The sequence below is a fragment of the Orbicella franksi genome, chromosome 4 (assembly GCF_964199315.1).
Source record: "Orbicella franksi chromosome 4, jaOrbFran1.1, whole genome shotgun sequence".
NCBI lineage: Eukaryota > Metazoa > Cnidaria > Anthozoa > Scleractinia > Merulinidae > Orbicella > Orbicella franksi.
The window spans coordinates 16,565,739-16,589,266 of record NC_138148.1 but is presented as its reverse complement, the minus strand read 5'-3'; the positions used below and the strand labels follow the sequence as shown (position 1 = coordinate 16,589,266).

Here is a 23,528-nt window from a genome sequence, read left to right as displayed (position 1 = left end):
AAGCTTTACGTACGACTGTGCAATGTAATAGCGCCCTTCGTGACAGGTGACTAATCAGGATTACAGCTTAAACACATTCCCATAATAGCCATACCCGACTGACACGTTAAACGTGTCCAAGCGAGCACGGCTCAGTGGGAAAGTTGGAACTGTTCCCGAAGCTGAAAGGTAATATCAAGAGACTGACATTTATCATGTTTGTACAACTGCGAGAGACCTGTAAAGCCAGCTTAACTTGTCTATTGTGCGGATTCAACATGCAATCATGTTGCAAATTGGTTTAGTGTGGATAATAAGCTTTCTGTAATACACCATCAAGTTTCGTCAGTAACATTCCTGTTTCTTCTGGAATAACTTTTGATAGCCTTTTTTAATAACCATAATTCTGAAGGTTTACTACTTTCCGTCACTGGGAGGTGGAGGAAGGGAGTGGCTGCTTCTGTGTGGGTCCTTACAACTTAATATTGCAAAATGTTTTTGTTTGAATTAAATTGTCAAGGGCTAAATCTTTGTGCTTTGTCCAGCTTTTAGTTGTAGCTGCATACAGGTGCAGTGTGTGTGTACCACATCATCTAAAACTCAGTTATAATAAACTGAGTTCGTTAGTAGAAATTAACTTTGTGCGTTCTCGCCTTTCTTCGCGATCACGTCATCATGTCATCACGTCAAGACTTGTTATACCGTAGTCTACAGGGGGCGATAGAGAAGAACAGCGACGCCGGAAACAAGACCTCGTCACGTTGAGTTCGCTACTTCCGCCGGAGGCTGGCTACGTTCGGTTGGTCGCCACTTTCTGATTTACAATTCAAGCCGACCTTTCGAAAGAAACTGCATTCTGGAGTAAATTCATGGCATTTTAAACGATTAGATCATGTGTTATCGGTTGAAAATGGCTTGCTTGATTCTGTTTACTTGACCTAGAATTACGAAATGAGTCCAAAGAAAAATAACAAATAAAAAATAAATATCCGATCACGCTCACAGAAAACGTGACTCTGATCACTCTTTGTAGCCTTAAGTGTCAGTCATCTCCTGCCTGTCGACATTCCACGATCACCCTTTTGTCTGACTAACTTTAAAGGACTTTGAAGGCCACACGCACGTTTATCAGTTTTATTACTGTAACAAGTCGCTCTTGCTAAATAAAGCTCGTACTTATCGACTCCGTTTACGTGTACACGGCGCCGGCGACAATCGTCAAATGACTAAACCCTTATTTTTTTACGTTCACCGAAAAAAAATGCGATGCTTGACCTCTATTTTGTAAAATCCAGACGGCCCTTGGTCGAGACTCACTAAAAAGAGCTTTACCAACGAAAAAAATGTATGCAGATTAGGTTAATCATAAGCCTTGGGTGGATTCAACACACCATGTTCTATTATTAACAACTGTAACAGAAGATCGAAGTTCGCAATTTTTTTACGATAAATGTGTTATTTGTAACATTTGCGGTCACACACAATTTATTATTTATTTATTTATTTATTATTTATTCATTTAACTTTATTTATGCACAAAATAAAACATCAGGACTTAAAGTAAATACTAAAATTGCATTAATTACATTGTTAAGATACTAATCTACTACTAGTTAAATCTAATAGCAACAAAAATAAAAACAATAACGAAGTGCCTGCTTTCCTTGAATGCCGTGTGATTAATTAACTTATTTATTATGAAAAAGGATACCCTGCAGCAGGATTTAAAAGTAGCAAGAGTTTGTACTTGCCGCAGATTGGTAGGTAAGCTGTTCCACAGCACCGCACCACTATAGCTGAAACTGTTTTTTTAGAAAATTGGTGCGGGAAGTGGAACGGCTAGTTTGCCCTCACAATTCCTAAGAGAATAGGTAGATATTGCACTCCGATCAGTAAACATTGATTTCAGATAATCAGGGGCGAGACCATTAAGAGATTTATAGACCATAATGGTTGTTTTTAATTCTCGTTGAAGATTAAGTTTTTGCCAGCCAAGTCTAACAAAGAGATCATCCGCATTGGCATCATGTGAAGGAGATGTCAAAATACGCGCAGCGTACAATGACACTAACTTAGTTACAAAGCCATTGCAACCGGCGGAATTATTTTCTCACGCGGGACGCGGCTTTGTGTTTATTGTGACGCTTCCATAAAATGGTCGTACGCATAATATTCATCTGTCCTATAATCTCAGGCTATGCCAACTTAACGTTTTGCGGAACAAATACCGCTAACAGACCAGATCTCTAAAGAAAAAGAAAAAAAGAGGCAGATATTATGTCCCGTTGGGTGGGGGGGGGGGGGGGGAGGTACTCCCTTTTGTAGGCTACATAGGTATGTACCGCCCTAACTGAAAGGGTATATAGTTTTTCAGCCGTTTTGGTCATAGATAGGGTATCGATTTGGCAATTTTGGTCTTAAATATGGTATAGTTTTTGTACTCTAGTCTCGAACTAGGTGTGTTTTTTAGAAGAAGCTACTTTTTCAGCCCTTCATATATCATGTTTAGGGGAACTTTTTGGTCTGGTCATAAATAGGGTTGGGAAATTCGGAGATTTTGGCCATAAGATAAGGCTTTTGGGAAGCGAGCCGCACACCCCCACGAAATTTTTCTGGGAGTAACCCCACCCCCCTCCTCGGGTATTATGCTAAACACGAAAATGAGTTCCTTTCTCAAAATATAGAAACAATGGAAAACACGTTCTTCTCAAAGAAAGCAAGAAATTAAACCCTAGGGTGCAAGCAGGTGAAATGAATAAGGCAGAAAAGGGTAGTGATAAGTTAATAAAGATGGTAAATTTTAAGCTCGGTAATGAAATGTGAAGGTGAATTAATCAACATGACACGAGCGTGCCCGAATACCGGGCGGGCGCTCTATCCACTGAGCTACGAGAACTCATGGAGAGCAATTTCACATTTCATTACCGAGCTTAAAATTTACCATCTTTATTAACTTATCACTACTCGCGATGAATTCGATAGCGTTGATCCTAGCAGTATGCAGGACACCTATCATATATGAACTCAGTTAAATGACCTTGCTCTCCATGAGTTCTCGTAGCTCAGTGGATAGAGCGCCCGCCCGGTGTTCGGGAGGTCATGGGCTCGATTCCTGTCGGGGACTCAGAATTTTTCTTTGTCCCACGCTCGTGTCATGTTGATTAATTCACCTTCGAAAAGGGTAGTGTTGATATTCTGCTCGACAGATAACAACAGTTTAAAAAAGAATTGACTACCCAAGTAAAACAGAATAACTGCTAGCGCGCGAGGTTGATATTTTGCTCGGCAGATAACAACAGTTTAATAAAGAATTGACTACCCAAGTAATACAGAATAACTCGTAGCGTCCAAGGTTAATATTCTGCTCGACAGATAACAACAGCTCAATAAAGAACTGACTACCCAAGTAAAACAGAATAACTCAGTGCTAGCGTACGAGTTTAATATTCTGCTCGACAGATAACAACAGCTCAATAAAGAATTGACTACCCAAGGAAAACAGAATAACTGCTAGCGCGCAAAGTTTATATTCTGCTCGACAGATAACAACAGTTCAATAAAGAATTGACTACCCAAGTAAAGCAGAGTGAGCTAGCGCGTGCGATTAATATTCTTCCAGACAGATAACAACAGTTCAATAGAGAACCGACTACCCAAGTAAAGCAGAATAAGTTAAGCCGAGTTAAACACATACTTAGCGCAAAGTGAATCAGATGATTCTCTTGATTGCGACACATGACAACAGTTCTCTACAGAACTCTCTTCCTTCGTTTAGGCTTGATAAGTACGCAAATATCAAAGGTCTCCGGTAAGGTCCTGATAACGGTTATTAACAAAATCTTAATGTGTTCGAGTGCATTCCTTATTCTTAGGCTTGTGCGCTAGTGAAAACCAGCCTTTACAAATCTGATTAGCCCATTAGGACAGTTTTCACCAACTTCAGTGAATTGACGTGTCCTGTAAGTATGACGCCGAAGTGTATGGGTGGAGCAGGCAGTTTTTTCCAAAATCGCCCAAAGAAAACAGAAGTTCATTAAACATGTCAACTGCGTGTTTATTTAAGGAAATTGATGCACAGATATGGCGGGACCGAAAAGCAAAACATTTCATCACTGTTTACAAAAGCGTTTTATAAGTGTAACGTACAAGAACACCACCCAAGATGGAAATGCAGACGGATTATCACGTCTGCCTTTAAAAAAGGAATGTAAGAAGGAAGTAGCTGATCCAGTGGACGTTTTTTAATTGTCACAGCTAGAAGGGCTGCCAGTCAGTGCAGACATTTGTCGAGCAACCCAGAGAGATCCAGTTTCATCACGCGTGGTCGAATACACGAAGCATGGGTGGCCACCGAGCACTAATGAGAAAGAGCCGCAACCATTCCACAGAAGAAACGACGAGCTCACCTTGAAGGATAACTGCCTTATGTGGGGCTTGCGAGTGATAATTCCACCTAAGTACCAGGCACGGCTGTTAGGAGAGCTCCAGGCAGGCCACCTTGGCATCGTGAAAATGAGGGCCTTAACCAGGAGTTACATGTAGTGGCCGGGAATGGACAAGGTAATTGAGGAAGTAGCCAGAGGGTGCACAGGATGTCAACTCAGCCAGAACAATCTTAAGACCGCCGCACTTCATGCATGGGAGTGGTCAACACGCCCATGGCAAACGTATTCACCCAGATTTTGCGGGACCATTAATGATCTTAGGAACGATGTTTCTGTTCGTTGTAGCTACGTATTTCAAATGGCCCAAAGTGATACGATGACCACGACAAGTGCTGCCAGAACAATCGAGGAACTGAGGAAGCTGCAAACGACACATGGCCTACCCAAACAGCTGGTCAGTGTTAATGGACCTCAGCTCACAGCAGAAGAGTTCCGGGCATTCGTAGGAAGTAATAGTATCAAGCAAAGTATGATCACCAGTCCAGCAACATCGCCACCTAGGCGCTATCACTTTCGGCTACGGAAGCCAACTGAGAAAGTGAACTTATGACGTCTGAACTGAACTCGAGTGCATTGATAAGTTATGATTTTTTTTTTCTGGGAGGGGGGGTGGGTGGACGGATGCTATGCCGCAAAAAGTATTTCACGGATTTTGGTATCAGTATATGCGCACACACGCCATGTACGAGCTGTTGTGTTGAACCGCCATCTTGAGTGATGAGTTTGCAATGCACTAAAAGCCAGATTATTCCTTGAGACCGAGAGAAAATGAGGGGAGACACAACACTTTTTAAAACATAATTCCTATTTTTCTTCTCCTAGAATATGGAAATATCTAATAATTCTTCCAGAGAGGAGGAAGATTATTCCTGTGAGCTACCAAATTTCGATCTCAAGTTTTTTGCCGGGCCTCCACCTAAGAGATTTGCTAATTTAAGTGAGCAGGAGATGAATCAGCTGGTTGAACAAGGGCACTCGGCACTCGGAGAAGGGCAAAAAAAAAGTAACAAACTGGTCTTATCAACCTTTCGAGGTTAGTAATGCATAGCAAGACCTTTAGAGAGAATTTTTCAGCGATTTGGCGACAATAAAATTCAGCACAACCTTTCATTGTAAAACTTTTCTGGCGTAGAAAGCCATTTAAATGCTTTCGGCAAGCAAGAATTGTACATGAGAGTTTTCACAAATTTCTTTTTTAAGTGAAGCCTTGCATACGAAATTCTTCTGTTCCAAAAACGTCAAAGATAATACTTTTACTGAGCTTTAATAAAGGAAGTTTTATCAAATATTGGTAGCCTCTGATGAATTATTTCAGTCGGGCCCGGATTTCAGTTTTGCTCGATCGTAAATTGAACTCTTGAAGGAACAGCCGCTTGAAGGAACGACTGCATCGTGCACAAGTATAAGCTTACATTTCTAACATTTTCCTTAAAGCCCCAGTTTTCTGTTCAGTTAAGCTTATTTCACCGAATAACGAAAGTAACGGAGATCATATTTTTAAAGTCATTCATGAGTTCGATTTCAACCTTAGACGCGCAACTAAAATGAAGTGGAAAGGAAAACGTAACCCACAAACCTGCTAATTGAAGGAAAGCATCTCAAATTAAACAGCTCAAAGCCAGGGTCGTTTGCTCGCTTTCTTCCCCGCTCTCACTTATACAGCTGTATAAATGTCCGGTTCCATAACTTTCTTTTCTTTTGCCGAGGAGGCCGTGAAGGACAGAGAGCTCAACCACCAAAAGAATGTCTTCAATTCTTCGGAAAACCGATCCAAATTTTACTAACTTTTGAGAAACGCTTTTACTGACAGCACTTTTCGCTTGTTGTTAGCTTGATATTTAGGTTAACTGAGCAGTTTGAAGTTGTTTGTTAATCCGGGATCGGGAAAACGTAAATTATTAGCTTAACTCACCGCAGTCCAAGACAGATGTTGTTGTGTCGCTTTGCCTGATTTTTGAATGAACGTTTTCGCGCGGTTTATCGTGCTTTTGACTTCATGTAAGCAGGGCGAGATTCAATAAAAAATGTTTGTCAAAAGCCTCAATAGTTCCTATAGTGTAGTAAGCCTCAATGTTATAAAAGAAATGTTATGCGTGCAGCACTGCAACTATCGAGTTATGGATGCACTTGGGAGGTTTGCTAAGCACTCAAGAAGCTAGAGTCGCACTCGGCTATCGCCTCGAGCAACTCTTACGTTTTTTTCGTGCTTAGCAGCCTCCCGCGTGCATCCATAACTCGATCGTTGCACTTTGCACGCTTACCATTTCTTAAACAGATGAGGGATTGAACAAATTACTGAACGTCAGTGTTTGATTCCAGAATGCAATCGGGCTGCACTCATGCACTCATTATAGTTCCATGCACTCCTCAGTTGAACTAATGATTCCACGTACACGAAGTTCAAGCTTTTCAATAAACTCGCTGAACAGCGTCAGGCGAAATATTTGCTTAAGAAGTACATGCGCGTTGTACAGAGAACAGAGGATGCCGTAATCTTTGGCTGTTGCATTAGGAGCAGGAGAAAGTATTTATTCGCTTCGTTGGTGATTGCGGATTGTTTTCCGCAGTTCTCGCAACCTTGTTACAACAATCACTGGAAACCACGAGCCTCAACAGATGACTGGTGGTTCTGTGTAATTAAACGAGTAGCCTGCGCCATCGATAAAAACACGAAGAAAGATTCTGTAACGTAGGATGTTTGTTGACCACGAAGAAAAGAAACCCATCGAGGTAGCAGTGCCCAATTCAAGCATCTATACTGTCGACTACAGCTGGTTCTTTGATCAAATAGCGCAGGGAATACACAAGAACTTAGTTGAAAGTACCTGAGTGCGTGGATAGAATGACGGCAGATTTCAGCACCACAACTGCAGAAAAGAAGATGGTTTCGCAGATTACGTTGATGAACCTGAGTTCAAGATTATTTCCTCTACGAGGTGCCGGGTCCTGGGATGTGGAATTGTTGCGGTGGAAATGTTGGGTACTGAGGACGACTGGAGCAAGTTGAACACCAAACTGAGACTCTAGGAACACTGCTTGAACCCGTTGAGGAAGATCTTGATTTACCATCTGAATGGTGGGATCTGGTAGAAAGAGTTTTCTCAAACCTGCTCGATACTTACCAAGGAAAACCAGATAGGAAATGGTGGAGTCATGTTATGACTTACGAGAAAGCGTATGGGTCTGGTCAAGTCATACATGGCCAGCACGATTACAGAGGATGGATTACAGAGTTTTTGGAGGGGACTGAGAACACCTGCAGTATAAGTGCAATGAGTACCGGCTTGGTGAGTGTTACACTCACCCTAAACGACCCCAGACGTGGTGTAAAGGAAACTGCCACACCCATGGCAGGAATGCTGGGTTTTACTTTACACGAAGCTTCTGTACAGCCGTCCCGAGGCTGCGGGCTTCTTTTGTCCGAAGACTCGTCAATTCTCAAGAAAGCAGAGCGATAAATTCGTGCATGTCATTATTCTTGAAATCTTAACTGATGGAGCGGTTTTCACATGAGAGTGTCGAAAGTTAGATTCTCATTTGGGTCTTGGTTTTGCATTACGCAAGGCGATTAGCTTAACAAACCCGCCCCACATTGTCATTCCATCAGAAGTAAAACCAAACTTAACAGGCACAAGTTTTGCCGAGCTATGAGCCCAGCCTTATGTCGGCCATGTTTCCACGTACTGTTTTCGGGTTTCAGATTGGTTTCACTGGATTGTCTGTGTTCTTCCAAGTTGTGATTGTCTAGAGTATTTACTTTGGTTTTGGTTTTACGACACTCAACTAAAAACCGCTCTATACCATAGTTTTGCAGTCCTTACATTAGCTATAAACTGAGTACCATTAAGGGGACAGAGCTGGTGGTAATAGCGTAATCATGATGACGATGATGATACAATTGTTGGCATGATTATTAGTAAAAACTTATCGAATACTACTAGTATTAGTCAGCGATTGTATAGGGCGGAGAGACACTTTTGATTGAATTCGAATTCCTCATACGAAGACCGCGCGTACATAGGACGTGAGCCGGGCCATGGCGGACTTGCAGAAAGAACCCGTCAGTGTACTTCGTGTGGCGCGGCTACAGTCTGTTTGCGTCTTGCATCATAAAGGTGTCGCTAATTTCATTACCTATGCATTATCGGCCGATATATGCCCTCCGCTCCACCTTGTTATACCCTAGAATGCATCAATGTTACGCAATCACAGTGAAGCAACGTTACAGTGAAATGAATCTAGCTTCGTGATTACGCTTAAGTTGAGTGAATGGATTGTTATCTCCATTATGGCTTTCAGAAGTTACGTGCTTGACGGAAAAAAAAACTGAAAGATAACCAAAGTTCTTTGCATTCTGTCTTGATTTTCTCTGGTGGGTTCTGGTGTGGTCTTCTTTTACCTTTGGCCATGTTATGGGTGATTAAATGGTGACGAAAATCTATCGTGCGTTTTGTCAAAGCCCTAACAAATATCTCTGTTTGTCCGGTTATGCTACATATGCAATATGCTTTTGGGTGTGAGCGAACGTTTTGTTTATTTGGGTTGAGGCAAAATTGCTTTTGCGTCGACGGACTTTGCAGCCAAACCTCCCCCACTCCTCCCCGCTTTTCTAAGAGTTTCCCATTATCTTTTCGTTCTGTTGTCGCAGTTCAAACGTATCTATACCTTGATATTGTCTAGGAGGAGTCGGGTGCAGCAGGTTTATCGCCATTTACTAGAAACCAACGAGTCAAGACTGCCGACAAAGAACTTCCTGAAACTTTTCGTGGGTTTCCAAAATTCAATCGATATCCAAAGTGGCGGAAGAAGTACCCAGTAGGTTCTGCGCCAAACACAAGCAGCATTTAGACAAGACCTGGGAATCCCTGACACGTTCAATTAACTGTGTCAGCCACTAACAGGTGTTTAATGCTCATATTTGGCAGTCAACACGTACCAATTTCTCGCTTGATCCTTGCCAGACGAAATTTTTGCAGCGTGTCACATTTCTGTGGTCTTTTAGAATGCAATTTAGAGCCAGTATGAGACCTCATCCTGGTTTCTGCGACAAGGACGTGATAATTTTTTTTAACCCACTTTTTTGACCAATTAAAAGGAGAACGTTATACTTTATTTTAGACCACAAATTATATATATAATTAAAAGCTGAAAAACTTTTCTTCGCACATTTTTAGGCCGTTACTACATGAGGGTACCTGGGGGAGAAAGGTTCCTAAGTGACATATGTCCAATTTTCTTAGTCGACGGACGTGTTAAGTCTAAAAGGAAAAGATAAAAATAGAAGAAAAAGTAATAGTAACAGGAGATTAGGTCACTTAATTCCTTCATATCCCATGCTTAGACCTCACGATCCACGAAGAACGCAATTAACTCAACTTAGCTGCAGAGACGGTCAGAATTAAAATAAATTGCTTTACAAATCGCCCTGTTGTGGTTTCGAATTCGCATAAAGTCATATTGCAACTCATGATCAAAAGTGATAAAAAAACTCTCATGTTTAATCTATCCACTAGACGTACAGGTATTTCCACTGAAGTCACGACCTCGGCTTAAAACTGCTTAGAGGTTTATCTTTTTAAAAAGTGCGATTGCTAAGTGACATACAAATTCCTTTTTTGGAACCTCCCTTTTGGTTTTAATCTTTAAGAGATGTTAACGGGATTGAAATATGGTCTCATGTTATGTGTTACTTCAGTGAACATGCTCAACTTTGAGCTTGTCATTGACTGAGCAGAAGATGCTTTTGTCCGAGGCGAACGTAACCCACGCGTCTTGATCGTCAAAGATCAACTTTTAACAATTTATGTAAAATAGACCGAAACATTTTTGTAACAAAAAAATACAATATTTTGGGCCCCTTATTGCTGGAGAAACAAATTAATCTCTTTTTTATCTTACCAAAGTAATACAATGGTGTTAACGTGGGTTGATGAATTTCGTCATTCGTGGAAACCATATATCTACAGTCAGAAAAACGTTCGCGCTACAATAGTTAGTGAGTGCACGGATTTCGCGTGACTCGACTGCGAAGAGCTTTGTAATTATCAAGTTATTTTTACTGGTTTACAGGGCTGTTTTGCAATGCTGGCATTCTCTCCGGTTCATATACTCTTTTGTTACGCCCTGCACGCTGGAATGAGGCACAGTCAAAAAGGAACAATCCCTTAACATCGAAATAGCCAATCCAACGTCACGTTTTAGCAATTACGTAAATGTTTGAATAGCTTTTCCGGATTTGCATACGCACTTGTTCACTCATTCGTGCAGCAAACATCGATCTGCGAAAAACACTTGTTGATACGAAATTAATATCTTCAGATTTGCCGATAGCCTAGTCGTGTTTGCTTCAGAGCAGTTGTCGGTAATTTTAAAACTCATGGCGCAAGTCAAACGGCCACAAGACCGCGCATACACTCCGTATGCAGTCGACAGCTTGGGTGACGGTTCAAGAAATGAACAAACCACGTTCAAGGGAAGCTATCAGAATCCGGCGTACGAAAATTCAGAACTTGCGCACCAATACGAAGACCCTTCTCGCCTTGCAGAGAAGGGTTTAAGCAGCACAGGAGCTCGGAGGAAACGAAATGAGCTATACGAACCGACTGAACTTAGAAAGTCTGACGAGCAAGAGAATTACAGCGATGCGGACCTAGTCGGTGACTCCTGGTTAAGCCGATTGATCTTATTTTTGATTCTCGTCGTTTCCCTGACTTCGCTTCTCCTGGTCGTGTTAATCATCCTGGGTAAAGTTGGACCGACTTGCTCTTGCAATGGGGACACCGAACAAGGTAAAGCCGTTTTTCAGTTAAATCTTCTTAAAGTTTATTCATTATGTTTTAGTTGTTTGGTTATCAGGGAAAAGTTTGAAACTTTTTTTAGAACCTCTGTATGGCTGATTGTTGACAGCATATTGGGGCAGGTTATCGCTCTGTGTCATTGAGAGATTGTACGTGCCTTTAAGATAACCTTTTTCGTTTTGTCATCCATACTAAGCCACTTGTTGTTTTTCAAAAGCAGGATTTAAAAGCGGCAAATTGAAAAAAGGTGCTAATCCCGCGCTCGTCATGTGCCATAGCGAGTGCCAAATTTAGATGGTGTTAATTTTCCCTGTTGAATAATTTTCAGTTTTCAAGCAATGATCGTGATTAGCTGACTGCGGAATTTTTCTTGGGGCGGCTCTCAGCAAAGACATTTTGTTTTTGTTTGCTTAACCCCAGCTCCTTTGAGCTTTTCGCTTCTTTTATTAATCAAGCTAAACGGGCCGGGTATTAAACTCGATTTCTTTGTTGGTCCTCATGCATTACCAGCCGGCTTTATGAGTTCATTTGCTTAACTTGTTTTGAGAAACAATGCATCAGTCTGACAAATTCATAATCCTCTGATGATCTGGCGGGTTGTTCATTTGTTTTAAATCCCGAAATCTCTATTCAGTGTTGTAGAATACTCTTTTTTTTCATGCATGTCAGCAAGGGAACAGAAAGAATTTCGTTCGCTAGCTACAAGACCCTACAACTTCACTGAGTTCGTAATAAACATAAGGGAAACATAACTGTCTTTTAATATGCATTTTGCATATTCATTGACAATATAAGGAGTTCATTAGCGCTTATAAAATGGTTGTTTTCACTTTCTGTTCCATGTATATGGAAAGTTAATTTATGTTACGAAAACGAAAAGGATTAAACTCCTTGATCAGGGCCTAAAAATTGCAACAAGTTTGTCGAAAAATTGCGACGAGTTTAAGAACCTTGTAGAGTCGTCACAGGCCATGACTGGTACTGAGATGAAAGAAATTCTGAATTAACCTTTCCTGTCATCAATCTGTTTTTCACAGCTTTCTGATTCTTTTTAAGGTTACCAACTGACCTAGTTTTTACTTCATGCTTTACTCTGGATTTAACAATGATCTTCGCGTGTATTTGTTCTAATTTCCCTCGATTTGGAAACCTATGAAAGTTATGAACGCTTTACTCCTCACTGAGTCAGCTTAAAACTTGAAAAGCTCTCCATAGCAGAGTGCTTTCAGATGAGAAACGAGAAAGAGAGTCTTAAAATTTCAGACGCCATAAGTCATCATCTTGGCGGATAATACAGGGTAGGGAAGTTTTACTGGAAGGAACTTAAGAATTCTAGCCTGTTATCTGTAAGTAAAAAAGGTCAGTTACCTTAAAAAGCCGTTACAATTGGCTTGAAAGGGAAGTTATAACAAGGTGAAACGTCTGCTACCCTAAACATCTCCTGGTTTCATGTGGTTACATTTATTAAGGTCTAAGTTTGCAGACACGGGAGCTGATAGAAATCGGGAAAATTTGCAGCTATAACAATAAAGAAATCGATTTTCTTGATTTAATCAGTGACAACACCGGAATTACAAAGTGATCTAACTTTCAAGGCGGAAATCTGATTGAATACCGAGCACGTTACGGTTTCTAAAATCGTTGTCGCTTTGAAAGTGAAACAGGATAAGGAAGGACAGAATAGTTTGGTCACGCACATTGTCTTCTACTTTTAATCTTTTTTTTTAGCAAAATACTGCGTTTGCTGGAAAGTGAAAGACAACAGTAGAATGATATTAGCTACCAGCCTTCCTACCAGGCGTGTTTTGTAGCTAATTCTATGCCTAGCAAAAAATATCACAATTTCAGATTCTTTTGCCGTTGGAAGGCATGCGCTTACCACGTCACTTAATTTGGGAAATTATTGAATAGTTGCTTGAATAATATTTTACATTAGCAATATATCTAGTCAGTTTACATGTACATGTATTTCCTTGTTTTCTGTTTGCTTTACTCATCACACTGAGCTGCTTTGAACTCTTAGTGTACTGATCGAAAAAAGCGTTAAAATTGAATTATTGCCGGGACAATAGACAAAGTATCTTCATAAGCACAGATCTCAGTTTTCATTTTCCTGTGTCTTTCACTTATGATCAAAAATCTCGATTTAAATATTGAAATTATCAAAAAACAGCGTATTTTAAGATAAACCCTATTAACTTAATTATTTTACCTGCTCGAATCGATAAATTACTCGACATTTCATAATTTCTCTGTAAAGCTGATGCAAAATAGGATATTTTAAGTACATTGACCGTTATATAACGGGCTTATTGCATGGCGGTGTATATTAGCAGACCATAAATGACGATACGTGCTCGATAAACTGATCTGCCTTTGGATCAAACAGAACACCTGTTTTAAAAAACCCACTCGTTACACAGAGCAGTATGATTTTCAATCAACATCTGTTTTTATATGCTAATTCTAGATGATGTATTTCATCACCACCCATTTTCTCTTGATTTCATCAGTAACCCGTGTAGCTTTTTTCTCGTAGTTTCTTTCTAATCCTTTTATTCATTGTTTTTTTTATTGTTCTGTGTTTTTTCTTCAGTTTTACCAAAAACTTTTTGAGTTGAACATACTTTTCATAACAACTTGTTTTAGAACGAGAACTCGGAGCATAATACGTGTGAATGAACATGTGTTTTAGAAAAAAGTTCTATTCGGCGTGTTCCGTTTGTTTCCAATCAGTTTATGAATTATTTTGTTCAGAATTTTGGCGAGATGATGGAAAAGAAAAGTTCAAAGAGTGATGTTATCGTGTTTTGGCTACGAAAGCGGTAAATGGAATCAAGTACATTGTACTTTCTTAGCCATGCACGACTGATGACGCAATAGGATCAAATTCCACTCAAGTCCTATGCGTGGCTTCCACGCATTCAACGAACCAATCAGCGATCAGTGTTTTGGCGCGTATTATTGCCGGCAATGTACTTTCAATGATAGTTTCACTCATTGATATTCGTGGTGGGTGTTGTATTATTGTAGTATTAAGCAAAGTGACAGAAAGTTTGGGATATTTTTCACTGCCAAAAAGTACGCTAAATTTGACCGGGAATGTCAACGGCTATCCCTCTTTATCCTAATAGGGATTTTAGTCCTTACGCCGTCGATGAGTGCGACGTGCGATTCGAGTCACCTCGCTCTTCGCACTCGAACGCTAGTTTACTGACTAAACAGCCTCGGGACTTTGACGAGGAAAAAGGACATCAATATGAAGACCCTACGATCCTCAGCGATCAGGTTCGTGTGCTTCAAGAAGAGGGGAAGAGACCGAGAAAGCGATTCAATGACATGTATGAACCTCACATACCGCTCAAGAATTTAAAAGATTTACGGGTGCGGAGAACGACAGACGAGTCAATCTCTTCCGATCTGTCAGACACATATACGCGAGAATCATGTTTAAATCGCTGTATTTTATTTTTTGTCCTTCTAACGTCGGTTACGGCGTTAATTTTGGTGGTGCTTTTGATGTTGGGTAAAGTCGGCCCCTCCGTGGATCGATGTGCGTGTAATACGGAACAAGGAAACACGAAAGGTAAGCGAGTAAGACCATGCGGTCGGTCTGTAATATGGAAAGGCTTACCGCCGAGAAAAAATTATTTCTATCTTCACTGTTCATTTGATACACTTTATTTTCAAAAACAAAATAAGGGAAGTTATTTTTTTTGTAGGCGATCACACCACGGTGACTCCACGGTGGCCCGACAGCTTTTAAATTATTCATGACCGTGTGCGATGTAAATCTCTTTAGGTAACCATAGGAATAATTAAATCAGATGATCGTGTCTTCTAGAAGAACGTCAAACGTTCAGTGGCTTGTTCTCTCTGATATATGGCTTGTTTGTAACTATCTGTTAATAAGTAAGAACCGGTCATTGAATTTTCAGATCACAGACCTAGTATACAAATGTAAACAAAAAGCTGAAGTGATATTAGCAAGGTTTTCTCTCTTTTAAGTACTGTCCGATTGAAAACGCTCGTAAACAGAGAAATTATGCACCAAAGAAAGTAACTTTTAGTCAAGAATGAATTGTAAAACACAAATCGTGCATTTATTTTCGGAGATGCTAATATCATTTCCGCAATGAACTATTATTGACTGCATTCACAGCGAGGGATGAATCACACTCCACTTAGCTCTTATTGTACTATTGTAACACAATAAAACCACTCAATGATGAGTTTTAACGTACTGACAGTCCGAGCATACTTATGTTAATTTATATTGGTTATCATAGATGAATAACTCACGATCAATTCACATGCCAACCTTCCACATATGTATAGTTTGGTGTAAATATGTTTCATCGTCCTTTGTTTACTTCTATTTCATTCGAAACTTGACGCTCCAAGAGCGTTCACACAGGCTTCGTGTATCGCAATATTGAATGGTACTTTATTGGACACAATAAAAAACAAAAGAATCAGGATATTTAACCCAAGAGTAAAGGCTAGATATTTACTTTATTCAAGTTTCTCTGTCGAGTATCCTCGTCCAACTGCTTGTTTGTCGTACCTGCGAAATTCTGTTGGGGTGCGAGTACTCCCTTATATGGGCTATATAAGTATGTGTGGCCCCAAAGGGTATGGTTTTTCAGCTGTTTTTGTCATAAATAGGGTATCAATTTGGCCATTTTGGTCTTAAATAGGGTATGGTTTTTGTACTCTAGTCTTGAATTGGCTATGTTTTTAGAAGATGCCACATATTTATCATTATCAATAACACCATAAACAAAAACCTTTCAAAAATTGTGCTTAGGGCAACTGTGTCAGCCACAACAGTCATAAATAGGGTATCGAATTTTTGGTCTGGTCATAAATACGGTAGGAAAATCGCAGATTTTGGTCATAAATAGGGTGAGGGTTTTGGGAAGTGGGATGTAATCACACTGTTGGATTACTGATCTAATATTAGTTATTGTGGTGGACTGACATCAATTAATTTTCAATGGTATTAGGACATGGAAGAGTGTTTTCTCTTCACAATGAATAACTGATCTATATACTTGTCAACTAGATTGCACACTCGCTGATTCTTTTTATTTTCTTTTTCACATGCAAGATTATCTATGTGGATTTAGATAGGGTGTTGATGAGTCCTAAACAGTTGTGTTTTTATAGCAAGTTCCTTTATGTCCCCCCCCCCCCCCCGCCAGGAATCCAGGGGAGCTTTTGTTATGCTTAAGTTATAATATGTGGTAATTACTTTATATAATTTTGTATTTTTAGTTTTTTGCTTCTTTATTCTTCTTGTCAAATCTAATCACTTCTGTCTATCAACAGCCATTGCTCCAAATGGACAACAACTTAGTGATTCTGGTCAGTCTCAGTCAGAATCTGTTGTACCTCCCCTTGATGTGCCATCAATTGAGGACAAGATCAAGGGACTGCAATTAAATATCTCACTGATTAAAACATTCATGGTATGATTTAGTCAGTTAGTAATCTGCATATGAACTTATCTTAAATTATGCTAATTTTTCTTTTGTTTTAATTTGCTTTGTAATGTACACAGTACGTGTATATGACTTCGAAAAGTTTGTATGTGAGCCCGTGATTGGCACACCAGACCAGTGCTTATCTCCGGTTTATGTAGCATGAAGCAACTAGGAGTATTTCTACTCCCGCCTGGACGGCATGCTAGTCCATCACAGGGCTACCCCTAATATCAAATATACATTACTCAAATATACACCTGGTTGGAGACTGAGGCACTGTGAGAGTAAAGTGTCATACCCAAGAAAACAACAGGGCTCGAACCCGGACTAACCATGAAACCAACGTGCCTCCCAATACCTCACTTTTTTTTTCTCTGATGATGTTCAGGTGGAAGAGGATGTGGTACTATTTAATGGGAGGGTCACCTTTCAATTATAAGTACTTTGGTAGAGGCAGTCTTAAAAACTAAATTCTTCTTGCATTGGACAAATATGTAAATGAATTATGCATCTGTCATATTATTGTATTCTGTTGGTTGGAGGAGTTTGATTCATTACACCTCGCACTTAAGGATAAAATGAAACAGTTCAGCTTGAGCAGAATGTTTGGATTGGGTAAACTCAGAGTGGTTGCAGTTAAGCATTGCTTATAAATGCTGGTGGTTTTACCTTTTCACAGGTCAGGCTTGAGCGAGACATTCATAGTACAAAGGGTGACTTGAATGATACTAATAGCAACATCATTGGAACAAAGGATCAACTCTCCCGACTAGAAACTGGAACAAGTGATTCTATTAGTAAGGTACATAAAGATATATTGTTTTTACATGTACAATGTACCTTTAGACTGAGGTACTGTATCCATTTAAGAGTTTCCAGAAAATGATAACATTAGCGAATAGTGGCTGTGCATGTATATACAACAGGCTGATATAGGCTTTTTACAGAATCTGATCAATACTTTTTCAACACTTATTTTAATAGATTGAGAACATCAGCCAGCAGCTTGATGCATCTGTTAGTGCTGTTAATTCAAGTTTCCACATGGAGTTGGCTTCTTTGAAATCCTCCTTCAATGCAAAGGTAAGTCCCTACACAAGAAGCTCTAGCTTAAGGGTTATGATAAGAATAGAGTCTGAATTATCATGTAGTTTATTGACTGACTGACTGACCAACCAACCAACTAACCATGGGATTGATTGATTGATTGATTGATTGATTGATGAAGGATTTCTGAATGTGCAAAAAAAACAACAATAAAGAAGTATGTGACTGTACATTAGTACTAGTTTGACAATTACACTGTTGACAATTTTGAAATATATGCCAGAGACTGTGTTAATTGTTCCAGAAAATATCCAAACATGTCCTCCCCACGAAAAGTCTTTTTGTTTTGATTCCCCCCCCCCCCCACCCCACCCCACTGCTGATACTTTCTTTTTGGCTTTTGAGACCCTTGATCTTTTGGAATTCCTAATAACCTTCTACCTGGAGTTGGGTATTGATATTTCCTGTACTAACTGCACATTACACATCTGTTGATCCAAAGCTCAAAGGCTATAGATTAGCTTGGAACTTTTGTGGAATACTTTCATTATACTAAATTAAGTTGAAATTTGGTAATGCCACAGACAAGATCCAAAACACATACATGTACTTTATTTGCTTCAGTGAGGCAACTGTTTTATTCACACACACATACGTACCTGCAGTATATAATAATATATTCAGTACATGTATATAACTTTCAGTTGTTTTGCTTGTTTTCTTTTAAGTTAAACAATACAGCTCAAAACTTGTTAGATGCTGATAGCTCCTTGCAAAATCGTTTGAGCATCATAAACAGTGCACTGAGCTCACAGGTAAGATCACAAGAATATAGTTAATTAATGGAATAATTGGTTTATACACGTAGTAGGCACGTAATGCAAGCAAGTAGCTTAATGTATGTATCTATTTGGATGCATTGCAGGCCTATGACAAAAATGTAGTTTCTTTAAACTATTTCATCTCCAAATACTCTCTCACTTGCCTGATGAGCATTTTGCCCAGCCAAACCAAAAACAGTACATTTAGGTCTGCATTTAACTCTCTGGGCAAACAGGATTTGAAGGGTGCCAGTTTCTCAAGGCAAGAGGAAAGGTAGTTACCCTTACATCAATAAAACTGCAGTTTTAGTTATTCTCTAGTACAGTAGGAAATGTATGAGGCTCATTTCCCTTTATTCTTCTCCTGTAGATCCAAAGTATCAGCAAGTTGCAAGGTGCCACAGGCCTCCCAGGTTTCAATGGCTCAAAAGGCGACCAAGGACCTCAGGGACCGCAGGGACCCATTGGTCCTAATGGAATGCAAGGTGATGCAGGAGGCCAAGGTGACAAGGGCGAACCAGGGAAGAATGGCACTGATGGCATCAATGGACAGAAGGGAGATTTGGGCCCCCAGGGAGATAAGGGAAATCCTGGCAGTGCAGGGTCACAGGGGCCCCAGGGGCCCGTTGGACCTCCAGGACCTCAGGGAGCTGGGAACTTCAGTCAGTGTGTATATGTCAAGAAGGTTCAAACTCATTCAGTCGCTGGCTTTGTATCAACAGACGTTTTTGTTGCTGAACAAGATGTAAGTAAGCTAAGGGGACACTTTGATCAAGTCTAAATTCACATGTGTGCGCATCAACATGAGTTTACCATCAATTAGCAACCCAGCAGACGTTCTCACAAATTCGTCTTATTGTGTGGTTTGAGTCAGCCATGACAATACCGACAAAAACATTCAGGTACATTGCATCTGCAAACTGGTTTAAGAGTCCATTCGACATTGCAAGTGTATGTAAGTTTGTCTTTTTTTTCTTGGTACCAAAAGGCTCATGTGTATACCAAGAAAATACAAGTTTTAAGTGGAATACTCCATGAGAAAGTGTCGCATAACTATTTTATACCATGCCATAGAAAATAAAGTGGCCAACGCAGTCAGTGTAGTTCACGACAGAAACGTTGGGACTGTAATACCTTCCCCCATCTCGTGGGAGGAAGATTGTGTGACGACCCTAAAGAGCGTTTACGTAAGAGGTTAGTTTACAGGCAACATTTAAAGGTTTGACTAATTCAAGCTTTGTTGTGTGCAACTTCCAGGGAAAGAAAATACTTGGTGCCACGTGTTCCACTAACCGTGCAGCGGAGTACAACTTGGAGACAGGGCAAATTCCGCCCGGGGACCCAGATGCAGGGAAAGATTTCTACCGTTGCACTTGCAAAGGACGTTCTACACTGTTCACGGTTGGTGACCCTCTGGAATGCATTGTTCATTACTGGGAGTGTCCACTGACAACGTAAACTTTCACAGAAATTTCGTCATCTTGACGGAACCGTTCAGATAATTTGAAGTTGAAATTTACAGTGATGCAGTACTGTTGCTTTTAGTGGAGTTGAATCAATGTACAGTATTATAATGGTCCTATGATCTCCGCAGGTATTTAGTCTGTCACCTAATGCCTGTAAGGTACGGTGTAGGCCTCGTCGCCAGCGTTCTGCCTGTCGACAAAGACGCATGGATGACAGATCAGTTGCGTTTTGAATAACGAAGCGCGCGAAGTCTAAAACAAGAATGCAAATTATTGAAACGCCGCGAGAGTCAGACAACATTAGCGTGTTCTGGGAGAAATAGGAGGAAAATCAACGCCAAATTTTCGTTTTAAAAATTGTTTTAGCAACACTTGCTTACGCGCTTGAAAAAGCGTCAAATTATCCACCATTCCGTTTCGTTTGTCTCAGTTTACCTGAGGTATTACGTCACTCGCGCGCTTCGCTATTGTAAATCTTCTCGCGAGGGAAGTTTCTAAATAAAGCTGTACCGCTTAGGAATTAAAGAAAGTCTGCTCAAGGACTGTAGAGAATGGCATGTAAGAAAATGCCTTGTTCTGCAGAGCAGAACTGCTTCTAATATTTAATACACATGTAGGAGCCATTTCACAGGACTCATTACAAATAAGTAATAAGCTTTAAGATTGGAAGTTCATTGTTTGCATTCTGCCCTGATTCATCTGTCTCAATCTTACCCATATTGTTGTCGTTGTCGTTGTCGTTGTCGTTAACTACATGTATACTCATAGTAAACTATTGCAAAATGTCCTTCATTTTGAAGGTGAGGTTGAAAATCTCAAAGAGAATTCTTTGATATATCTTGGCATGGCTCTTTTAAAGAAAAGTATGCTTAAGTCAAGAAAGATTACACGATATACGTTGTTGTTTTTCATGGAGGTGAAAGGCATTACTCGTCGCATAAAACAGCGTTATTTCAATTTCACTAGTGGAAATACTGTTTTTAAGTTGTATGCAGGCATACATCTTTGTACAAACAATTTAAAACAAGTTTTAGGTTTTACCGAATTTTTCTATTTTACGCTGTGTATCAGTGATAGGTACTATTCTTTAGTGGTATTGTTTTCAGTGTTGTTCATAGCATGCTGTGGTGGTATTAACCTTCTTTTAGCGAAACCTCGATAGATATGAGCTTTTCCGCCTTTCGCCGCCTGAGTGCTGAGAATGAAATTGAGAAATGTGGTTCATGACATTCATAGAAAACTATATGCGTTCACAAAAAAGCTCAAAACTAGTCTCAAATGAGACGATATATTCTACGTTAAACTCAGCAATTTGAAATAATCCGAACACTGATGTAAGCTTGTTTTACAATTGCTATCCAGTTACATGTAAACCAATTCTTATGTATAAAAAAATACATGCATGTTCATTAAGATGTACTGAGACACCTTGCTTTCCATGGGTACGGACTGGCTTTCAACAAAGTCTGCTTGGCGACTATTAATTGTCCACAGAATTTAACGTATGGTAATCTCGTGGAAAAGATTTGTTACAACGAGAAAGTTTCAATGGTGTCTTAGCCACACGATTCAGGAAAGCAAGACTGTTTTAATTGTATCTAAGAAGTACATGCTTTGACCTGGACTATATCAATATTTCTTATCTAAAAAAGTTGTATTTTATCAGGTTTTCTTTCGTTATACATAGTTTTTAACTTTAATTTAGCTGCAGTGACAAAGCCAATGCCAGCTTCATATCTGATTGGAGCTTGCGGATAAAGTCACCGCTATTAATATTAATTGAAAAATGTAAATAAATTAGAATTTATCAGCATCAGTGGCTTAACTACTGTTTGCAATGTAGCATTATGTTTTGAAATTATAGAAAACAATTCAAAGAAATAAAGAAACGATACCAACTTACAACAAGGTGAGTGTCCTTATTAGTTGCAGCCTTCTCTTTCTTCCTCGAGATTAAAATGTCGTCCGTTTTCATCTTCACTCAATAATACAATTTTAACCCCCGTTTCAAATACTACACAATTTACAAAGACAAAATAAATGATGAAGAGACTGCTAAACGTGTTGAGGAACTATTTTCTGCGACTGCTTAGCTAAACGAAGTCTCTCGTATGAAATATTTATGTAATGGAGGTCCGCAGTGCTCAGGAATTCTTGGAAAACTCGTGGAATTTCTATTATTATAAAAGTTGTTCAGGAGCCTGCCTGGAAAATTCCCGGAAAATTCTCTCCTTTACGTCCACTCGTGGAATTTCGTAGATGTACATGCTGGATCGAAAAAAGAACCAAATTAAGCAAAGTGATAACTAAAGATTTCAAGCATTTAAATCAAATTTGATGCCGCACGACACACCAGCCGCAACCCGAAGGCTCGCTTTTGCTTTTTGCCCAGATTTCACGAAAGATGTCAACAGATTTACACAAACAGATGTCAAATTTAGTATTGAACATCGAATCTATTATTCGAAGCCAAGTTTCCTGGACACACAAACAAGTTATGTATTTGTATCCTACTGATTCATAAACAAGAGAATTGAGTAGGAGTCGGAACATAAAATATCACCTCTTTCGCCACGTTTGTGGTATTGACCGCGAAAATTTCACAGAAAAATTTGCTTCAAGAATCATCAGCTCTCTTTCCACTCTTTCTTTACCAAGGAAATGCTATATAGTAACTTTATAGCTTGATACGCTGAGCTTGAACTCGGAGTTCTTCATCGCTATCCGGTGGATGGGCATTGCCACAATCATCTACGCAATCAAACACAGAGCATGTGATCTGGTGGACAGTGTTATTCGACCTTTGAAGAATCGTGGTCCGTGCAGGTAATTAGTCGATTGATTGTTGTTGAATTTTAATGATGCAATGAGTCCCTCCATTGAAATGTTAGGAAATTAAGGACAATTTTCCAGCTAAACTTTTCTGGCATTTTACATTCAAGTATGGTGGCTATTTGAATCGTCACAACGTTACTTAGTTCCGTTTTCATTGTCACAAAACAAAGTAGTGAAAGTTTAAAATATTGAGAATGGTAAGTATCCAGTATGGAGCGCATGCGCATGCGCATGACGTCATGGCATGCAGCATGTGATCTAGTGGACAGTGTTATTCGACCTTTGAAAAACCGGTACCATGCAGGTAATTAGTCGATTAATTGTTGATAAATTTTAATGGTACAATGAGTTCTTCTAATGAGATGTTCACAATGAAATGTTAGGGAATTAAAGACAATTTTCCCAGTAAAATTTTCTGGGATTTAAGATTCAAGTATGGTGGCTATTTGAATCGTTACAACGTTACTTAGTTCCGCTTTCATTCCGATTTTCAAAGTTGCGGAAGATTAAAATATTGAGATAGGTGAGTACCCAGTATGGATCCCATGCACATGACGTCATGGCACCCACATTGGTGTTCCAAAACAATGAAACGGCGGCCATGTTGGTGTACCCAACCAATCCTGTGGGAGTTCAACTCTTTTCTTAT

The 23,528-nt window shown here is 39.7% G+C and overlaps 1 protein-coding gene and 1 pseudogene across 2 annotated transcripts; both read left to right on the top strand.

Moving 5' to 3' along the window:
- Positions 1-1,676: 1,676 nt before the first annotated feature.
- On the top strand, positions 1,677-8,166 carry LOC145485557 (uncharacterized; annotated as a pseudogene).
- A 2,142-nt stretch (positions 8,167-10,308) lies between these two features.
- On the top strand, positions 10,309-21,967 carry LOC145484739 (uncharacterized). Of its 2 annotated transcripts, none has more exons than XM_081463373.1 (7): positions 10,309-11,212; positions 16,556-16,695; positions 17,390-17,512; positions 17,695-17,793; positions 18,486-18,572; positions 18,949-19,323; positions 19,836-21,965. In XM_081463373.1, exons 1-7 carry the CDS (start codon positions 10,801-10,803, stop codon positions 20,034-20,036), a joined length of 1,437 nt encoding a protein of 478 aa, XP_081319499.1. In that variant the 5' UTR covers positions 10,309-10,800; the 3' UTR covers positions 20,037-21,965. The 2 variants fall into 2 exon arrangements, with proteins under 2 accessions (XP_081319499.1, XP_081319498.1); XM_081463372.1 differs by lacking the exon at positions 10,309-11,212 and adding an exon at positions 13,965-14,807 and having other exon boundaries at positions 19,836-21,967.
- The last annotated feature ends 1,561 nt before the right edge of the window (positions 21,968-23,528 follow it).